The sequence below is a fragment of the Stegastes partitus genome, unplaced genomic scaffold, assembly GCF_000690725.1.
Source record: "Stegastes partitus isolate 25-593 unplaced genomic scaffold, Stegastes_partitus-1.0.2 Scaffold283, whole genome shotgun sequence".
NCBI lineage: Eukaryota > Metazoa > Chordata > Actinopteri > Pomacentridae > Stegastes > Stegastes partitus.
In genome coordinates, this window is record NW_007578014.1 from 191,648 (window position 1) to 210,272 (window position 18,625).

Genomic DNA, 18,625 nt, shown 5'->3' on the forward strand with positions numbered 1-18,625 from the left:
TGTGTGTGTGTGTGTGTGTGTGTGTGTGTGTGTGTGTGCGCTACAGAGGGGCTACTCTGTCAGCCGGGTAGTCTGTCCTGGCAGCGCGACAGAGCGGCGCTGTAATCTCCCGGCCAGTGCGCGGCAGCACCTTTCATTTCCACAGGATTACACCGTGCTGCTGGTCCGCACACACACACACACACACACACACACACACACTCACACATGCACACACACACAGAGGGCAGAGCCACGCCGCCACACTGCATGCAAGAGATAACTCAGCAGTTTGGTCGTCCCCTGTTCCAACTCCTCCCATAAGCCACATCAAACCCAGGAGGGGTTTTGGAGGAAGCCGAGAGGGGGAGAAAGAGAGAGAGAGAGAGAGAGAGAGAGAGAGAGGGAGAGAGAGAGAGAGGGGGGTGGTAGCGAGTAGAGGGGGCCATAAAGCCTGCGTGCCCACCTTGTTCCTTTGCCACGTTTATTGTTGCGTTTTTAATTTGCATGCAGAGGGATTTGGACGGCGCTCCAGTTGGGCTGTCTGTGGTTTCAGCTGATTCGGTAGTGAAGAAGAACACACACACACACACCCCGCCCCGCAAACACACAAACAGACGCGCACAAACCACCACACACCATCTTGTCAAAGCCAGAGAAACAGTACCCCAGCCCAACGATGGAGTAATCCAACTCAAACACTCCCCAAACCAGCAGGATTAAACCCAAAGTAGCAGAGCCAATCAAACAAAGGCACGACGTGAACTCCATTTCAATGCCAGGAAGTCCATTTGATGAAATAAAGTACAGAGAGTTTATTAGTTCACGAGTGTGAATGTTTGTTTGTGCGGCTTTTTTCACTTTCCTGCCTGTGTTTGACAATTTCGACAGTTTGACATTTAGCTTTTATAGAAGGAGCTGAAGGAGAAGAAGAAGAAGAAGAAGAGGAGGAGGAAAGAGAATCATGTGCTGCACAAAAAAACAAAACAACAACTACTAACATTTGCTAAACGTTTTTTATGTGTTGCGCGCCAAGCAGCAGTTAGCGCTGCTCCCGGCCAGCACTGTGGACAGTGGACAGTCAGCATTTTCCATGGCAGCTTCAAGAGCTTTGTTTGTGTTTGTCTAATTGCATTGCTTCCACAGGCCAGGCAGAGGCAGCGAGACGGGAGGACAGCGAGACGGGAGGACAGCGAGGCGGGAGGACAGCGAGACGGGAGGACAGAGAGACGAGAGGACAGCGAGACGAGAGGACAGCGAGACGGGAGGACAGCGAGACGGAAGGACAGCGAGACGAGAGGACAGTGAGACGGGAGGACAGCGAGGCGGGAGACACACTGGGAGAAGTTAGCAGCTCTCCCTTGTTTGTCAGGAAACTTTAAAAATTAAGTAAATGCATAAAACGTATTCCCTCTAAAAAATATATAAAGCATCGTGAAATTAATTAGATTTAAATCTCACGTATATCTCAATATTTTCTCCCACGAATTACTCCATCAACAGGGCTTTATGTTAAACATTCCCACACTCTGCTGCTGATATTACCGTACTGTAGCAAATCTGTTTTCCCCTTTATTGTTTAATGTAATTTGTTGAGCCTCTCCACCGCAGCTGACAAGCACCAACTGCTCTTGATTGGATCATGGAACTTGCTGCCCCTGCCACTAAAGTGTTACACGGTCTAGAAAACAAAAATCTAGGGCTCTTCAATCCAGTGTACTCGGTGTTTTGTTGAAGATCATTAAGGGCTCTCTATAAATAAATAGAACAGGTAGTTCAGAACAGGCCTAGGTGCAGACCGGCAGAGGATGGAGCACACACTCGATGCTCCACAACAACTGTTTGCTGGTGTTTAACCATGCAGGCTGCAAAACGCTGCAGCCACAGGAAGCACCAGTCTAGTGATACTTGCTACCATGTGCATGACTGACGAGGTGGATAATTAACACTTATAGGAAACATACATTCATGTTGGAAGCAGCAGATTTAATATTACAGGTGGAGTGTTCACACCTTCCATCAGCTTTGAAAAACACAGGCAGCAGAATAAGTAGTAAAAAAACAAACAAAAAAAAAATCCCTATATGATCTCAAGGCAAGGCTCTAAAATAATGTGATGGGATTTTTCCTAATTTTTATTTTACCCTTATGGGTCAATAAAAGGCATTTCCTACGCGTTTCTCTGCTTCCATACAGGAAACAAACACTCACTGGCTGCTCCGTTGGCCTGCTGAAGCAACACATTTTCCCAGATAACCCCAGAAATCACAGATTAAGTAGCGGACTGGAAAGGCAGTTCATTTGGATGCGGAACACATCTCTCAGTTGAACTCACAGATGCTGCAAACAGGTTCATCGAAGCAATAAGTACTGACAGGCGTAGGATTATCGCGCTACGTTGGCGCACACCTGCAACAATATTGCACTGTAATCCGCCGCCTCTAGGTCACTGTTGCTTAATTATTAATTAGTTTCAGACAACTGGACCGGCAATCAAAGGAGCCTTCTCTTGTTCTACAGCGGTTCTGTGTGGACGCTCGCGGGGTCATAAGTTGCCCAACTAAAAGGGCGCCTTCCGACCTCAGAGGTCAGGCCCGACCGTAAGCCCGTGAGCCTCAGTGGACCATTGTATAGACCTGGTATAAATAGCAGCCGGGTGTTCTGATAAAAATATTTTCCTTGCAACACAATAGTTGAATTCATGCGCGAGATTCACCCAGCTATGCGATGCAGTACACCGTGTATGTGAGCGCTGCAGTCACAAGCTGCCAATGAGAGCATAGGCCTGCTCTGTCAGAGAACAGCATGGTATTCACCGCCCAACCCACCCACCCATTCACCCATTCACCGCCAAACTACTGCTGCAAACACCCCCAACATGGAAGCTCAGAGGAACACTGGCAAAAAAAAAAAAAAAAAAAAAAAAAACAAAAAAAAAAAAAAAAAAAAAAAAAAAAAAAAAAAAAAAAACAAAAAAAAGGCCGAGATGACACACCAAAAATGAAAAGAAAGAAAAAAATCAGAGATGAAGAAATGATTGTGGCTATTGTTGTGGCTGGCTGCTTGGAGGAGAGGACCGCCAGACAAACCTCTCCTGTGTCTGAACAAGGGAAGGAGCTAAAAGTAGGGGGAAGACAATGCATTACTGTCTTTCCTCCTCCTTGGACCTGGCAGAGGCCCAGCACTGGCAGACACAGTGCAGATAAATGCAGCCGATAACACGGTATGTTCAAACCTGTTTCTCCTCCTCGAGCACGCAAAAAAAAAACCAGCGGCTCCACACTCGACCCGCAAGCTAACGTGCGCTGTGTTGTAAATGCATTACGCCACGGTGGACGCCCATCTGCTGACGACGGTGGAGTCTTGAAACGTTCCTGATGCTGGGGCATATGCGAATCTCCCGCAACAATAAGCAATAATTGACTGCACATTTCAGGGCCAGGTTTTTTTTTTTTTTTTTGCGGCGAGTGAGTCTTTATATGCAAACAGAACAGCTCTGAGTGACGACAAATTGTCTTTGGCATGCTGTGAGGAAGAAAGGGCAGGGGAAACCGGGTCGGTGGCCTTAATTGAACCGCAATGGCAATTGGAAGCATGGCAATTATGGTCCAAAAAAAAGATATGAACAAACCAGCGATACACCACAAAGTCCTATTCATTTGTCTATTAGTGGCGTCTTTATTCACTGTCTTTGTGCAGTTTCTCTTCTCAGGCCAGAAGTGAGCTCTGCAAAGGCCCAAATTCCCCTAAAAATCAGCCCATCTAGCCTCTAGAACAAAATCCACATGTGTGCTCCTCTGAGGCTCCACCATCACTGCTTAAAGGGAAGGAATTAATTTGTGGTTCAGCTCGGATTTAACGCGATGATTACGGTAGCAGCGCTGCAGCTATACGTCGGGTTATGTGGCGTGTTTATTATGTACCCACAGTAATCGTGTTTATTTTCTTTCATTCGCCATGTGACAGAGAGACGATCGGGACAAGGGCAAGGTCTGCGCTGAGAAACCACTGCTAGCAAGATTTCCACGTACGAATTTGTCTCGCGGAAGATTAGCGAACTGTGCATTCAGCATACATCCAAAGTAATGCAAAGTAATCGTGTTAGCATTGTTTCTGTCACTTATAGGCTCCAGCGAGGGGAAATGGATCCGTCACAAAATACTCATTTATCTGATGTGAGCGAACAGAAAACGACGGAGCTTCACCTTCACTCATCCACCAGATCACAAGCTCACCTCTGACCGCCGTCACCAACAGAACAGACACAGCAACAGAGGCTACGTTAAATATTTCACACCATTGTAGAGAAAAAAAAAAAGAGTCATCTACGGATAATAAAACTAACATGATTCTATAAATATACCGTTTTGTTCAGAATGTGTCCAACGCCGTTCACCATATGGCGTTCAAAGAGCTGAATTTATTGTTAAGCCACATTTTTATTTACCTCTGCATAATTTCTCATAACCTCGCCATCTGATTCCAATTCACATGCCGGTCCTGAGCCTTCACAAGGAGGCGGACTACAAAATAAACGGATCAAACGGACATCCTTTTGAAATGACAGGTAGGCCCCGAGGACGGTCGGATTAGAGACCGCAGAGACGGATGATGAAATTTCTAGCGCTCGTACGTACAGATCATGAGGACGCTTCTCTCCTCAGGAAGGCTTTTAAGGATTAAAAACTGAGTCATCTAAATCATTGTAAACTTGCCTTTTAAAAAATATTTTTTATTATTAAATCATGCTGATACGACTCTGATGTCTTGTCAGAGAGGATGCTCTCCAGATTGTGGTTGCCAGATTGTGTCACCATCCTCTTTTGTGAGGATGTCAGTGGCTGAGCTTTAGGAGAGAAATTTGCCAGTCTGAATCATACATGCCAAACACTTAATCTCTATTCGAGCTGCGACACGGGGAAGTCTTCGCCAAACAGTGAACGTTTTCTGAAGAGGGGTCGCGACCTCTCCAGATACAATAAGCAAGTTGACAACAATAACAGATTGACAGCTAACGCCACACACATTGTGAAGGCGAGGCATGACTGTGCAGGAAATGGCCCTCTCTGTGTCAGCACTTGCTCCCAGAAACAATGCCGGCGAGTTCTGTGTGGCGCTTTACGTCATGGCTGCCCAACCAATAAAGCGTTCGGGGAATTTTCGAGCAACCAAATAGAGGCAGATGGAGCATAAAGAATAACCAAAGGCAAATGACCAGTCCATCAAACATGGAGCGCATTAAACATCTGTGTGCTTACAGTTTGTTTTTTTTGTTGGTTTTTTTTAACCACGCATTTTGTTCTTTTTTCAGCAAAGTTCTTCACACACAACTGCACATAACACAGAGACACAATCCTACCGACTGGGAGTTCCCACAAACCTCCTCCTCAGCAGGACAAACAGCAGACAGGAGCACGTTTAATCTGCATATCCGCAAATAAACCGCAAGAATCCTCCAGTGTTCTGCTCAGTGACTTTAAATATCAATCGATCAATCACGTGTTGGTGTGACTCTTTGTCCGGCTAACCGCTACAGATTGATTATGTGTACAAAATGGCTGAAGAGCGAGCCGCTGATGACGCTACGGCACATGTGCCTCTTTGTATCAAATATTAGTATTGTTGAAATTGCAGCGTAATCTAGTTCAGCCTGGTGGTGGGCTGATATTTGGGCACCGGCGCTGTCTGCACAGCCACACTGAATGTTCAAACACTGTTCTCCCACCACAAATTTACCTCTTGTTTATAATCTTTTCCATTCAATACTGCTGAGGCAGATGGAGGATGAATGCACACAAGACAACAAACACGAAGGCGAAGATGAACTACAGATAAACAACAACTGCAGCGACATTACAAACACAGAAAGCACCTACATGGAGTCTGATTCCATCAATTATAAGAGCTTGATTGAGATTTAATTCAAAGCTGGGGTTTAATTGCTAATATCAAAGCATAATTAAGCTGATAAATCATGACTGATCTTATTGAATTAAGGATTGAAATAGCGGAGAACCTGCAAATTGCCTATGTCAGCTAAATAAGTGTTCTTAATTGGTCTACAAGTTTGCTTCAGATACTAATGAAACTCAACAAATATTCATCCCAAAAACGTGATGTCAAGGTTTCATACGCGGCTGTTTATTCGCTGCTACAGCCGTGAGTCTCGTTTAGCTTCACAGAATAACCACCAAACCTAAAACGTCTGAACGCATCTGAAAAGCCCATTTACATGCTCCTCTTCAAGCTCAGTTTATGCTGCTGTAAATATAAGACTACAGTGAGGATGGAGTGATGTGGAGGGAAATGCAGCAGAGACACAGAGAGGAGAGTGTGAAAGACAGAACAAATAATGCAAGCAAAACCAAGTGCACATAAGCAGGATGAGGACTTGGATAGGTCCTAATATCTCCCCATGCAATTCCCCCTCACACTCACACTCTGTGCACACACACTCCCGCACAGACACACACTCTCTCTCTCTCTCTCTCAGACTGCATCTGCCGGAGCTAGTGGCTGTAGTTAAATTGAAATATTTCCCGGCGTGTGTCAGAAGCATGCAGAATGGTAATTATGACAGATCTGATTAGGCGGGCCGAGTCGGGCGGCTCCGGGCTGCAGGTGCGACCTTGTGCATTCCTGCGTGTGTAAATAAAATTAATTACAAGCGTAGGGGGCGCGCAGCGCGTGACATCAGCGCGCACAGGGGGGACTCCCACGGGGGGCACCCTAATGGAATATTTTCCCCGAGTCTAATAATACAGTTGGTATTGACTTGAGGTAATTAGGGGGATCATTAAAGCGCTTTTCCCGGCGTATTTGCCTGCCTGATCAGATTAGCGAGAATGGGCCTCAGAACAAGCCCTGTGTGGTCTGTCAGGAGAAGTGGAGACAGTGGGAGTGGGTTAGCTCGCTAACATTTGCAGGAAAGGAAAAGCTAGCAAAACACTGCGCCTGTCACTGGAAGAGGAGCAAGTTCAGCTAACAAGCTAGGACGCAGGAAGGACTAGTCAGGTTAGGCCTGTGCACCGGTTAGAGCCGCTAACCGAGAGAAGTGCCGTGAAATCAGAGACGTGCTCGCTCGGCTATCTGGCAAACTGGATAACAGCTGCAGCAGAAAACATTTGTCATACAATAATGCATTAGAGGTGATGACGAAGAGACAATTTGGAGTCCTGACAGTCGGGCCGGATTCCGAGTTTGGACTGCAGGGTAGGAGGTGGGCGAGGAGGAGGGAGTGAGTTGTGCAGTTGAAGACAGATGGGGTGAGAGGTGGCACGTAAGGCGTAAGTGAGAGAGATGGCAGGAGAGACACAAAGTGCTCTGAGCATGCTCAGTGAGACCCCGTGCTCCTGCTAAGAAGGAGGAGGGTTCAACAGAACAGGCAGCGGAGAGAAAACAGGCTGGTGGGAATTCCACTGTCCATTAAACAATAAGAGAAAGGCTCATTTCAGAGGGAGGGGAAGACTTACCGTTTGCAAGATAATTCATTCGCTAAATTAATTATTCAGACAGCTGGGTCTCCAGTTCAAGAAATTGTGTCTTTAATAATAGAGGGGATCTGGCCTAGCCTGTTTCCCATGGCAACCTAATAACCAAGCAGGCACAGGAGATAAATAAATAAATCAATTAATAAACAGTCACGGCCCTTTTAGATCCCTCGGGGCTGTGATATGCTCGCTCTGATCTGCCTAATTTGAGAGAGAGAGAGGTGTGGAGAAGCCAACAAACAAAAATTAAGACTTGATGTCTGCCCTGCCGCGGCATAAAAACCAAAACTTACGAGAAGTGATGCAAGATTTCCCTGTGTAGCTGAGCCCATAGCCTTTGGCAGTGATCGCCGCCCTGGCACAGGTCCTGATCATAAAAAGAATCTGATAACACCGTCGCTGTCACTTTTACCATCATGTAAGATGATTTGTGCATAAATCTTCATGCAAAACACGATTTGTGAACAAACTGACCCCAAGTGGCTCCTCAGTAGCAGACAAACCTCTGAGCGGTCACCATCTAGAAACAGACACCGAAAAGGTCAGCCATCTGCCCCTCTTGTTACCACGCCATTGGACGGAGCCGAGTGTTACGGTGGCGTGTGTGTGTGTGTGTGTGTGTGTGTGTGTGGGTCACGTGCTGAATGTGTGAGATCTAACCTCAGAACAGCATCCATGAGGTGGACACTAACAGGAAACCGGCTACTCTGGGTGCACGTAGGAAGCGGTTCCAGTTAGTCCGCCGCCCCCCTTCCTGCTTATATCAGTGTCCCCACCCGCCCCCGCCCACCTCCACCCACTACCCCACATCTTTAGACGAACGAGGCACTCACTCCCTCCTTCCCTCCCTCCCTCCCTCCCTCCACTCCAGGGACTGCCGTGCCAGGCGGGTGCAGGGTGACAGATGGCATACACCAACCTCCCCCCCTCGCTCTCCCCTCTCCCCCCTACTGCACCAGCCCCCCTGCTCGGCCCCCCCGGTGGCGCAGCGGCGGACCAGATCAGTGCCATTCTGTCTCATTAGAGCCTGGCTAATTAGCGTAGCCTCTTCCAGGGGAGAATGAGCGAGTGAGAGAGAGCGAAAGAGAGAGAAAGAGAGATGGGGAGGGAGGGCGGCGGCGGCGGCGGCGGCGGCGTTCTGTACTCTACTGGTCATTGAGGAGTCGGAGGGCTTTGAGCCCCGCAGTGCGCAGGGCTCCCAGGGTGCTTGTTTTATGACAGCAGGGACTCTGATTCCATCCATTGCACAATTCCTCTCAGGAAGTGTCGGGATGTTTAGACATAAAAGTCATGTCAAAGGAATGCCCCCGATCCGCTCCACCCCACCCTCGGCTAACCTCCCATCGCTCAGCTGAACATTAGCTGCCCTCTCTGCCAGGCTAGCCAGCACAGCGAGCATCCCCTGTTAACACGAATGAAAACAAAGCGCCGCAGCTCGCTAGATAGTGCTCGAGCCCGACTGAGCCAGTTAATAATGTTGACATCAACTCCGGGCTATCCAGATCGTAGCTCGCACCTCTGCAGGCTAAAATGAAATGGGCTGTTTGGCAAATACCGCGACTTCTGGCAGTGTCGTCGCTGGATTCGAACCAGTAGTGAACAGTTGTTTTCTCCAAGTCTGACATCTCCTGAAGCAAAATGGAGATGGAGAATTCTTGGAGCATTCGATCAGTTTGAATCATTGAGGAACGGATCATGAATAATGATCCTGATTGTATCAAAGAGTAAACACAATATCTGTCCTAATAAATCAGAACGGCTGCATGCCTGCTTAAAAAAATATGAATGCTCAGACTTGAAGTGAATAGCGACCATTAATCTGATAAAGTAATACGGCTGGGGTTAGATTCACTGCTCGATGGTTACTACTCTGAATATGTGGCAGTAAAAAAGTGATTGAAATGCAACATTGAATAAGTGTGGAGGGGGGCAGAGGAGGGCTGGCAGAGGCCTGCTGTGGTTACGAGCCCTAAGAGAGGACAGAATGGCTGCGATCCAGAAACCCCCCAAACACACACACACACCAACAGGCACAAACACACACACTCTGGAGTACACAAACACTGATCCACACATTAAATGTGCCCGCACATAAACCCATATTTGATGCACAGAAAAGCACACATGCACAGATCTATATACAGTACACACCTAAGCACACACACGGCACCCATCAGTAAATTTCTGTTTGCAGCGTTTCAGCCCAGCAGACCGCCGCCGCCTGTGACCTCCTTCAGGTCCACCTCTCCTCTTTGATTTTCAGCTCTCTTCTCCTCGTCCCGGCTGCATCGTCGGCAAACACGGCGTGCACAAACAGACTGAGGAACACTGCATGGTGCGCACCGACGCCCACACAGGACTGATACCAACAGATCCTCGTCACCTGATCCTGTGCTTGCGTAAGCATGCTGGGAAATCCTAAGCTGAGTTGAAGAGGCAGAGTTTGAACTGCACACCAAGCTGACAGGACAGTGCCAGCTCCAGTGATGAGACCTCGTCCTCCCCCTTCCCCTCCCCCCCGTGATTATTTCCCTGGACCCCATATGGGCATCCTGCCAGTCTAGCCCATCCTCCATCCTCATCACCAACCACATCCACGCTGCACTCCCAAGCTCAGTACCAGCAGTCTCTGCTGGCATGGCGCTCTACCCAAGGCTTGGATGGTTATTTTTTGCCTGCTAGGCTGCAAACCTCTCTTGACCTAAGCTTTAGTGAAGATGCTGAACATTGCACATAAATTCGTCTTGCATTTCCTCTCACTGCTTCGCTTTATGCTACGCTCATGAATATTTAATGCAACGACAACACCCGATATCAGAGAAAGAAAAATGTCTGTTTTTGGAATAACTAAAAGGCAGAGATGAGCAGCTAACCTGGGCAGTAACATGTAACCAGGCTACACAGACAGTCACTGAGCTTCCACATGTATGAGCTACAGGAGAAACTCCCACAATAGGTGAAGCTGAGTCTTTATTTTGGAAATGCTTTTTTTTTATTTCTGGCTGTTTTTATAATAAAACTCGTGAATAGTTTGAACAGAGGCTGTCCAGGTCTGTTTTACTCATAATCAGTTAATTCATAATTTTATTTTCTTGATGGTTTTGAAAATGTCAGAAAACTGTAAAAATGCCCAAAATAATCTTCACATCCTCCTAATTTCTTCTCTGTTTTTTTGTCCAATTAATAGACCAAAACACTTTTATATTACATGAACAATTATGTAAAACAGAGAAAAGCACAACTGCTCACATTCAAGGAGCTGAAACCAGCAAATAATCTGTATTTTGTGTCACAGAGAAGCTAAAACGATTGATTAGCGAATTGATTATTTGACGTGTCATCGCTGCTCTAGAACGATTTACACATCGACTGTGTGGAAGCAACAAAACGCACAACATGGAAGAAGAAGACTTCTCATTCCCACCGACACGGATTCAGGGAAGCAAAAGAAATGAGAAAGTGTTTGTCTAAAGCATGAAACTAAAACTACAATCTTGTCCCACTTTAAATAGGAAAGAAATCCAGGATTTCAGAGGATTTTTGTGTGAACTGCGAGTGGAAACTGGGTCCTAGCTTCTGATTGTAAAGGTTGAGGGGTGCTGCTGGGGAGGAGCAGCCGCTGGCCTGGCGGTGCTGGTAGCTGTGGCAATGCCGGCTGGGTAGTAAGGGGGGAGACCAGCTGCCCGGGGAGCACCCATTACGAGATAGAGCCAGAGATAAGTGCTCTCCCAGGCCCCTTTTCAGAGGCATAATTAGCACACTTCTTATCTGCTGCTCAATTCACATTCACACCCGCCTGCCATGAATGGAACGTGAAAGAGAGGCAGAAATCAGGGGAACGGGAGAGGTAGAGGGGCAAGACAGCGAGATGGGAGGGAGGTGGAGGAGGCACGCTGGAAACCTGTTCCCAGACAAACCGTCATTTGAGAAGAGAGAGACAGGAGCGAGTTAATGCTGCGACTGCCTCGCTCGCCCCCTTTCTCTTTCTCCATCCTTCCAAGGAGTCTTTGAACTCCTTAACAAAAACAGTGGTTTGTGCATCAAACTGCAATTTGGTAAAACAAAGCTATCTGGGGGTATAATCATCCTAATCAGCAAGAAAAAAATAAAGCCTTTGCAGATATTTCAAGATTATTCCGCCCTTGGTGATCTATTTCTCCCCCCATCTTCTTCATCAAGCACAATTGTGGAAATCTTTCCAACTCTGGCTGAGACAGACACATGAAAACCTTTAATAATAAGTCCTTAGTGCTACATTTTTTAATTGCTTTAATAAAGAGTTAAACTGGTGGTATGTTTCCTCCTTTATTTCTCTGTTTCCAACACACAGGCTGGCATTGTGTGAGCTCCGTGCTCTTTGTGAGAAGATGACAGGGCCCCCCATCATATTACTGCGTGGATCTAATATAAACAGGTTTGTTTGGTGTTGAAACAGTGTCGACTGCTAAACTCCAAACCCCACAATAAAGAAGACATGTGTCATTATGTCTATAAATCACTGCAGCGCCGCACAGAAGCCACTTCTGTTAGACAGACCTCTTTCAACCTAAACTTTTGCGTACGTTGGCGTCGTGTAGCGCTGACAGAGTTTAAATCTTTATATGAAGTGTGTGTTTTACGCGTCTGTCGGAGGTTCATGAAATGCTCCTCAGGTCAAGGATTAGCTTATTTGGACACAAACACGCCTGTCTCAAAGCTAAAAGATCCTCATTCTCTCGCTTTAAATTAAAAGTCATCCTTATTTGTATTTTTCTCTTTGTGTGTGGACACTCTGAGCAATTATATACACAAGTCTGGAATTTCAGGTCTGGCTATACGACACATGAACAACGCTCTGACGGGTCCTTTATAAAGCAAGAAAAAAAATCAAGTGGAACTGAATGAATAAAGATCATTTTTGAAGCAAAAATTTAAAAAAAAAAAAATCATGTTTTGTGACTGAAGTTTAAACCAAAAAAAAAAAAAAAAGACAATTACTGTAACACTGCCGTAAACAGTAAACGACAAACTAGCGACCTGTTTCCATCCAGGTGTGTGTTTCGGTGTGTGATTCGGTACCTGGCTCTTGGAGGCGGCCACCTTGGCGAACAGGGCCTGGGAAACTTTGGCCCGCTTCATCTCCTGCTGGATCTCATCGTAGATGGTGGAGTTGATGTTGAGGATGCAGCTCTCCGTCTTGCCGTTCCACTCGCTGGGCAGAGGCGACGGCTTCACCTGTTAAACATTCAGAAAAAAATGAATTCACAGGCCGTCGCAGTGTCATTTAAACCTATAGAATTACTTTTGTGTTTGATCTTGGCGTGTTGATGGACTGGGGAGCTCTGCTCTACCCGACAACTGGTCGACTGAACATCAGTGTTGTGTGACTGAGCTGTGATTTTGGCTTAAATTCGGCTGAAACGCCTTCAATAAAAATATTAGCCTTACACTTGAAAGACAAATTGACATGTTGCTCCCGTTACCGCTTCGTGCTTCATAAACATGTAAATACTGAAATAACAACGAGCCGCATGTTGGGAGACGCTGGAGTGTGTGTTGTTTATGAGCACGTATTTGTTCAGATTGTCAGTGTTGGCGTTGCGGAGGTGAGGGGGTGAAGTTGTTTGCTCACAGGTGAAATGCCCACGGGGATACGGGGATTCCAATCCTCGGGCCGTACGCTGTTGCAGTCTTCCCTCCGGGGCTGCAGAACACAACACAACCGTATTTATTCAGGCTCACACGAGGAAAAATAAAGAGAATCTGTCTAAACACAAGCACACACACACACACCGGAGTGTAGATTACACCCACACACAGCGCTGGCGTTACTTTGCTCAAAAACACTTAGATGTGTTGTGTGAAATGTTATTATTCTTATGTCAAGCTGGTGATTAAAAAATAAATGCAAGTCAAGTGAAATCAAATCATCTTCATTCAGCGGCTTGTTGCATCTTGACAAAAATCCTTTGACAAGGTAACAAGTATCCTAATAAAAGCATTACCCAAGAACCATTAGCATATGAATCATTCTATACGAGTCTTTCTGAAAGGAGGCATCGACGGGGCTGGGTACGAGTACCAGTAAATGGCATTCAAATAAACCATAATAACACCAACAGCTACCAACTCGTGACAGAGCCCGTGATTAAAGAACATATATATTCAAGTATTTGTCTAGACGCCTAATACGAGCGCCTCTATGCGTTAAAAACAATCACATGATCCCGAAACTTGCGGTGAAACTGGAATGTCTGCGCATTTCAGGGCCTTTCATCCTGTTTTATGACAGCTCGACATGGGCTTGTCAGTCTGAGCAGTAGGATACCGTGTCAAGCAAATTGTTAAGGCCGGGACGTGCACTAACTGGCTTTGGGGGAGTTGAGTCGACCCATCAGCACACGTGAGAGAAACATACCTCTGCATCTGTTTTTATGAGGCCAATAAAAACCCTCCTCTGTCTCTGGCTCAATTGCCACCCTGGCTGATTTATGTGCTTAAATTCACACCGCATTGCTCCATAGGAGAGGTTGGCAGATGGCCAGGTGTATGAGTGTGCAAATGTGTGTGTTTGTCAGTGTGTGTGTGTGTGTGTGTGTGAGAACTGCCTTGTGAAGGAACAGGTCTATATGATAAATGTCAATGGGTTTAAGTCATACAGGTGAAGTATATTAGGCCTCAAGATATTGCACTGATGTGCCAACAGTATTCTGAGTGATGGGAAAATAAAAATCACAAACCAGCGGCTTTGGATTTCGTCTGCCATGTTGTTCATTGCCTTTATTGTTCACCTTGCAAATCTATTCCTGTTTTGTTATTTCTGTGGTGTTGTGTAGCTCCACGGCTCTGGAAGCTGATGTCAGATACACTAAAAAGCCTTTGTTACATTAAACAAATTATTGACTTCACCTAAAAACCTAAAAAGTAAGAGAGGTCCAAACCCCTCGCTCGGTTCCGGGGGTGCCGATGAAAACCCCATTCAGCCTAAATAGTTTTTACCTTTTCGCTTCAATACGTTCTCGTACAAAGATCCACTCTCCTGCTCTGAGCCTGTCCTGCACTGACACAGCCTCTGATTGTAAAGATGAGCTGTGAACTGCGAAGTGGTCCTGGTTCAGTTCAGCACGGCTGCTTCAGAATGCCACTCTCTCTTTCTCTTTGTGGCTTTGTGCGGATGGCGACTGCCACCGTGCTGGGCAGTTTGAGGGGGAGTCTCGATTTTAGAGATGGGTGGGCCTGTGCTTTGCTCCTCACCTAAATAAAAGCCAAATCTTCGCTGAGGACAGGACAGAGGACGCCTTTGTCTGGCCCTCTCACCTCCCAGATGCAGCTGACCGCACTTCAAATGGGCTTAAGTGGTAGAAAGTTGCCACATACCTTTCAAATGAGGGACACTGATTTGCGGCGAGGGTACAAAGTTGCGCTGTGGTATGCAGCGATTTTGAAAGAGGCACTGACTAAACGATGTTTGATCTTTCGCAGAGCTTGTCATCACTGAGTGAGCTTTATTTTTGAAATGGGAGGGCTGTTAATGCTGCCTAATGCATGGTAAAAGGTCAAAATTAGCACAAAAAATTATCCATCATTTGTGCACCATTCTCACCTGTGTGGTGAGGGCGGGGATGATGCAGAACTCATTTACATGCAGGAAGAATGTAAACTATGTTCTCTGGCGTTCGCACCGACGGGGTGAATCAGCTTTTATTTGTTCCACGTGTTTCTAGACAGGTTGCAGCCTGATACAATGGACGGGAATGTGAGGCGTGTAGATGAACAATGGGCTGAGCTTGTATGAACGCGGGCTGTGGTCACGTATGAAACACAGCGTCCTCATGGCTGCAGGAAGTGTGACACTGTGGAGACACTTTTTACGCTGATAGATTTAATCATGTGAATAAAACACACGAGGATGTTTTGTTGAAGCGCTCTGCACGGTATGTGACGGCTACGCTCGTGTCATTAGGTTTATTACACAAGTCTACATTCAATCGATGACACCACAACAAAGAGAGACGGAGAATTCCAGCTCTATAAAATCACCTGCTGTCACACCTGCAAATACTTTGTCATCGCCGACTACATGTAAACACATTCTCACAATACCGGCGATCTGCGGCTCACACATACAGCCTGTTGTTATATATGAATGTGTCACGTTTCAAAACCAGAGCTGTGCTTCTGCTCCGGTTGAAAGTTCCCTCGTCAGCTACAGGAACTGATAGTTTTGTGCCACAGTGTTCCAGCGTGGTGCAGAAAGTCTTGTTAAATACAGATTTTGCTGCTGGAAGGGGGAAACGATCTCATTAGCACTCGGTGGGCGGAGCCAACAACAAAGCTAACTGGAAAAACTGAATAGCTTAAAATTGCAAAAGAGGTTTATTTAGCACTGCAATAACAATCTGTGTTTGGTTGGTTAAACGGACTCGATTCCTGCTCCCCAGACTGCTCATACAAGCACTAATAGACGTGCGCAGGCTTACGAGCTAGAAGGCAACATCTGGGCCGTAGGGAGGCTGCAGGAAGTGAGATTGGACTTTTTGGATCGGGCTTTGTGTGTCACGTCTTCACCTCTGATATTGTTTCTTGATAGTGGAACAAATGCTAATCTTGATCTAGAGAAGCAGTTCCATTTCAGGTCTCTTTTAGAAAGCAAACAAAAGGATGTAAACATGATTGAATCCTTTAAACTCCACTGCAGTGTCTGACACATGCAGCCAGTGTTGTGATCGACTGGTCAAATCAGTTTATCTGCTGTCCAGCATAAAGTATAAATCGGCCGTTATTCTTGGATTTCTCAACTTGAAAGTGACAAACCTGCACAATCAGTGTCTAAGGTTCAACGCTTTCAGATGTCAGTACAGTTTATTCCTCTATCTATAACAACACCAGGCTGCCACACAAACACACACACAGCCGCACAAAGTACCTGCACAGGTCGGCTGGGCGGGGTGCTGATGAGCGGAGCCGAGCCCATGGCAGAGGCTGCTGTGAGGCTGCGCTCCCTCTCCTCCTGATAGATGCGATCGCGCTCGGCCTCCGGCAGCTGCAGGAAGTTCTGCATGGCACGCAGGTTGACCAGCAGCGACTGGGATGCTGTCTTGGGGTCTTCCTCCTTACGGAGAATCTCAGACAGTAAGCCCTGCACGATTAAACCACACATAGTAAGAAAAGATGGAGAGGAGGCGATGGGGCAGGAGAGGGGAAAAAAAAAAAAAACAGCAAAAAAAGAATGAAAGAGAAAGACAGGAGCTTCCAGGGAGGGAAGTAATTGGGTGGCGGGGGTCAAGGTGGCAACCAACATGGAGAATAATCACATTAGAGGATTCTTAAATAAGACAGGAAAGTGTAAATGGAGACTCTAATGACAATGGAGATGTGACGCTCTTACACCCACTTAAACTGTAAACTAATATTGCCTTTTAGGGACTCGGCAGCGTTTCTGTAGAGCCGGAGTCACAGGCAGATCCTGTGCATCTACTTTTCTTTTGTGACTCCGCTGATTATTCGAGTGTCTCCACCTCTCAGAGACTTGGTTTTCTCTGCAGACAGCAGTCATTTTGTACCGTTCATTATTAATGCTATGAAATCATCCCATCAAAGAAGACCTCACATTGTTTTTTCTTGACTCTCTACAGAGCTTTAGTCTTGAAGTTAAAGAAGCTTGCTGTGTTCTGTGAGTCTGCAGCACCTCACCACAGATCAGTCGATCACTGAGACTTCTGCGAGGCCTTTGAACCCATCGCACTCGGCTGCGTGAAATTTTTGCACATCTTGGACGTATTCTTGAGCTGCTTCGGATAAGAGCCGCAGCTACTCGCCTGAAACGTCTTGTCTTGTTCGGCGGGCAATCAGTGTATCCTCTGTTTACTTTTCAATAGCGCTCAATTCCATCATTATGAGACAGCGATGACTCCATTATCAGAGACGTGTGATTGGGCCTTTTCATCAGCTCTTGGCCACACACTGAGCAAACCATCGCGGCGCTTCTCTCACCATCAATAGGTGTGATTTGGTAATAAAACAAGGTGATGGGGAAAACATGCTTATGCTTTTAGTTTTTATTTTTTGAGCATTTAAGCCCTCTTGGGCTACAGATCAGCACTGCAGCGTGTGCCTGGTGCTGTTGTTGTCTCACTAGGTGCATGTATGCAGCTATACGTTTCATGTGGTGGCATTTAGACAAGTGGGAACCACGGCAGATATTTTTAGTCGTCATATAGACTGTGTTGTAATATATACAAGTTTCCTGGGACAGATTAGTGGTATATCTCCTTCACGTTTGAACCGTGTGTGTTTGCATTCTTCAGCGTGTGCACGCTATCGCTCTGTGCCATCAACCCGGCCGTCTATCTCTTTGGTCAATCAGTTTCCTCTCCCATAAAAACAGCGACCTCAGCTGCTCCTCCCCTCCGTCTCCTCTGATCCATCTCCTGCATCGACAGCAGCCCCTTCATGTCACTGCTCGACACCCCTCCCCCCTCTTTTTATTAACACTGGCTGGTGGAAAAAACAGAAACCTAATAAATAATCCTCCAAAGGCAAACTCTCCAACGGCACATTGGGCTAATTCCTCATATCAGCCACAGATAAGACTGTGTTTGTGTGGGAGCATGCCAATCTGCAGAAAAACATCACTGTCTGACTCCACCATGGATCACGTTTATGTTGTTTTGTGGGGGGCTGCATGCTGTAATTCTCATAGATTCTAATCAGTTTCTATTTTTTTTCCTTTTTCATACACGGCAACTTCAAAGCAAATGGAGTAGTAATGAGGTTTGGTATCACCCTTCAGTATAGACAGTAGGTCTTAAGACATTAACACTGCCATCTGTGTGTGTGTGTGTGTGTGTGTGTGTGTGTGTGCTAGGCCTCTGACTATGAAGGGAAATCACATATTCTGGCAGGGAGAGAACGGATGCCATGACCGAACCTGGGTCTTTCACGTGGCAGGCTGCCAGCTGTCTCAGAGTACAGTAGAGGTGCTCGATTACTGGCGTGCACGAGAATCATGAATGAGATATAAGCTGCAGATTCAAACAGGAAGCTGTTCTTAACGTTTCTTAGCAAAAGAGATCCCATGAAACCGTTTTACGACTTCCTTAATGTGATGTAATTCTTTTTCAAACAGGATGCTGGTGCAGAATCTGAGACAGCGAGTGATGTGCTGAGCGAGTTCT

The 18,625-nt window shown here is 46.4% G+C and overlaps 1 protein-coding gene across 2 annotated transcripts in view; it reads right to left on the minus strand.

Annotated features, from left to right (window-relative positions):
* satb1b (SATB homeobox 1b) overlaps positions 1-18,625 on the minus strand; it is a 56,797-nt gene that overhangs the window by 6,051 nt on the left and 32,121 nt on the right. For both annotated transcript variants that reach the window (XM_008282725.1, XM_008282726.1), the window contains exons 9-11: positions 16,375-16,587; positions 13,081-13,152; positions 12,528-12,683 (exon numbers count right to left, since the gene is read on the minus strand). In XM_008282725.1, the coding sequence (XP_008280947.1) occupies positions 12,528-12,683; positions 13,081-13,152; positions 16,375-16,587 (441 nt within the window). The remainder of the gene's footprint in view (positions 1-12,527; positions 12,684-13,080; positions 13,153-16,374; positions 16,588-18,625) is intronic.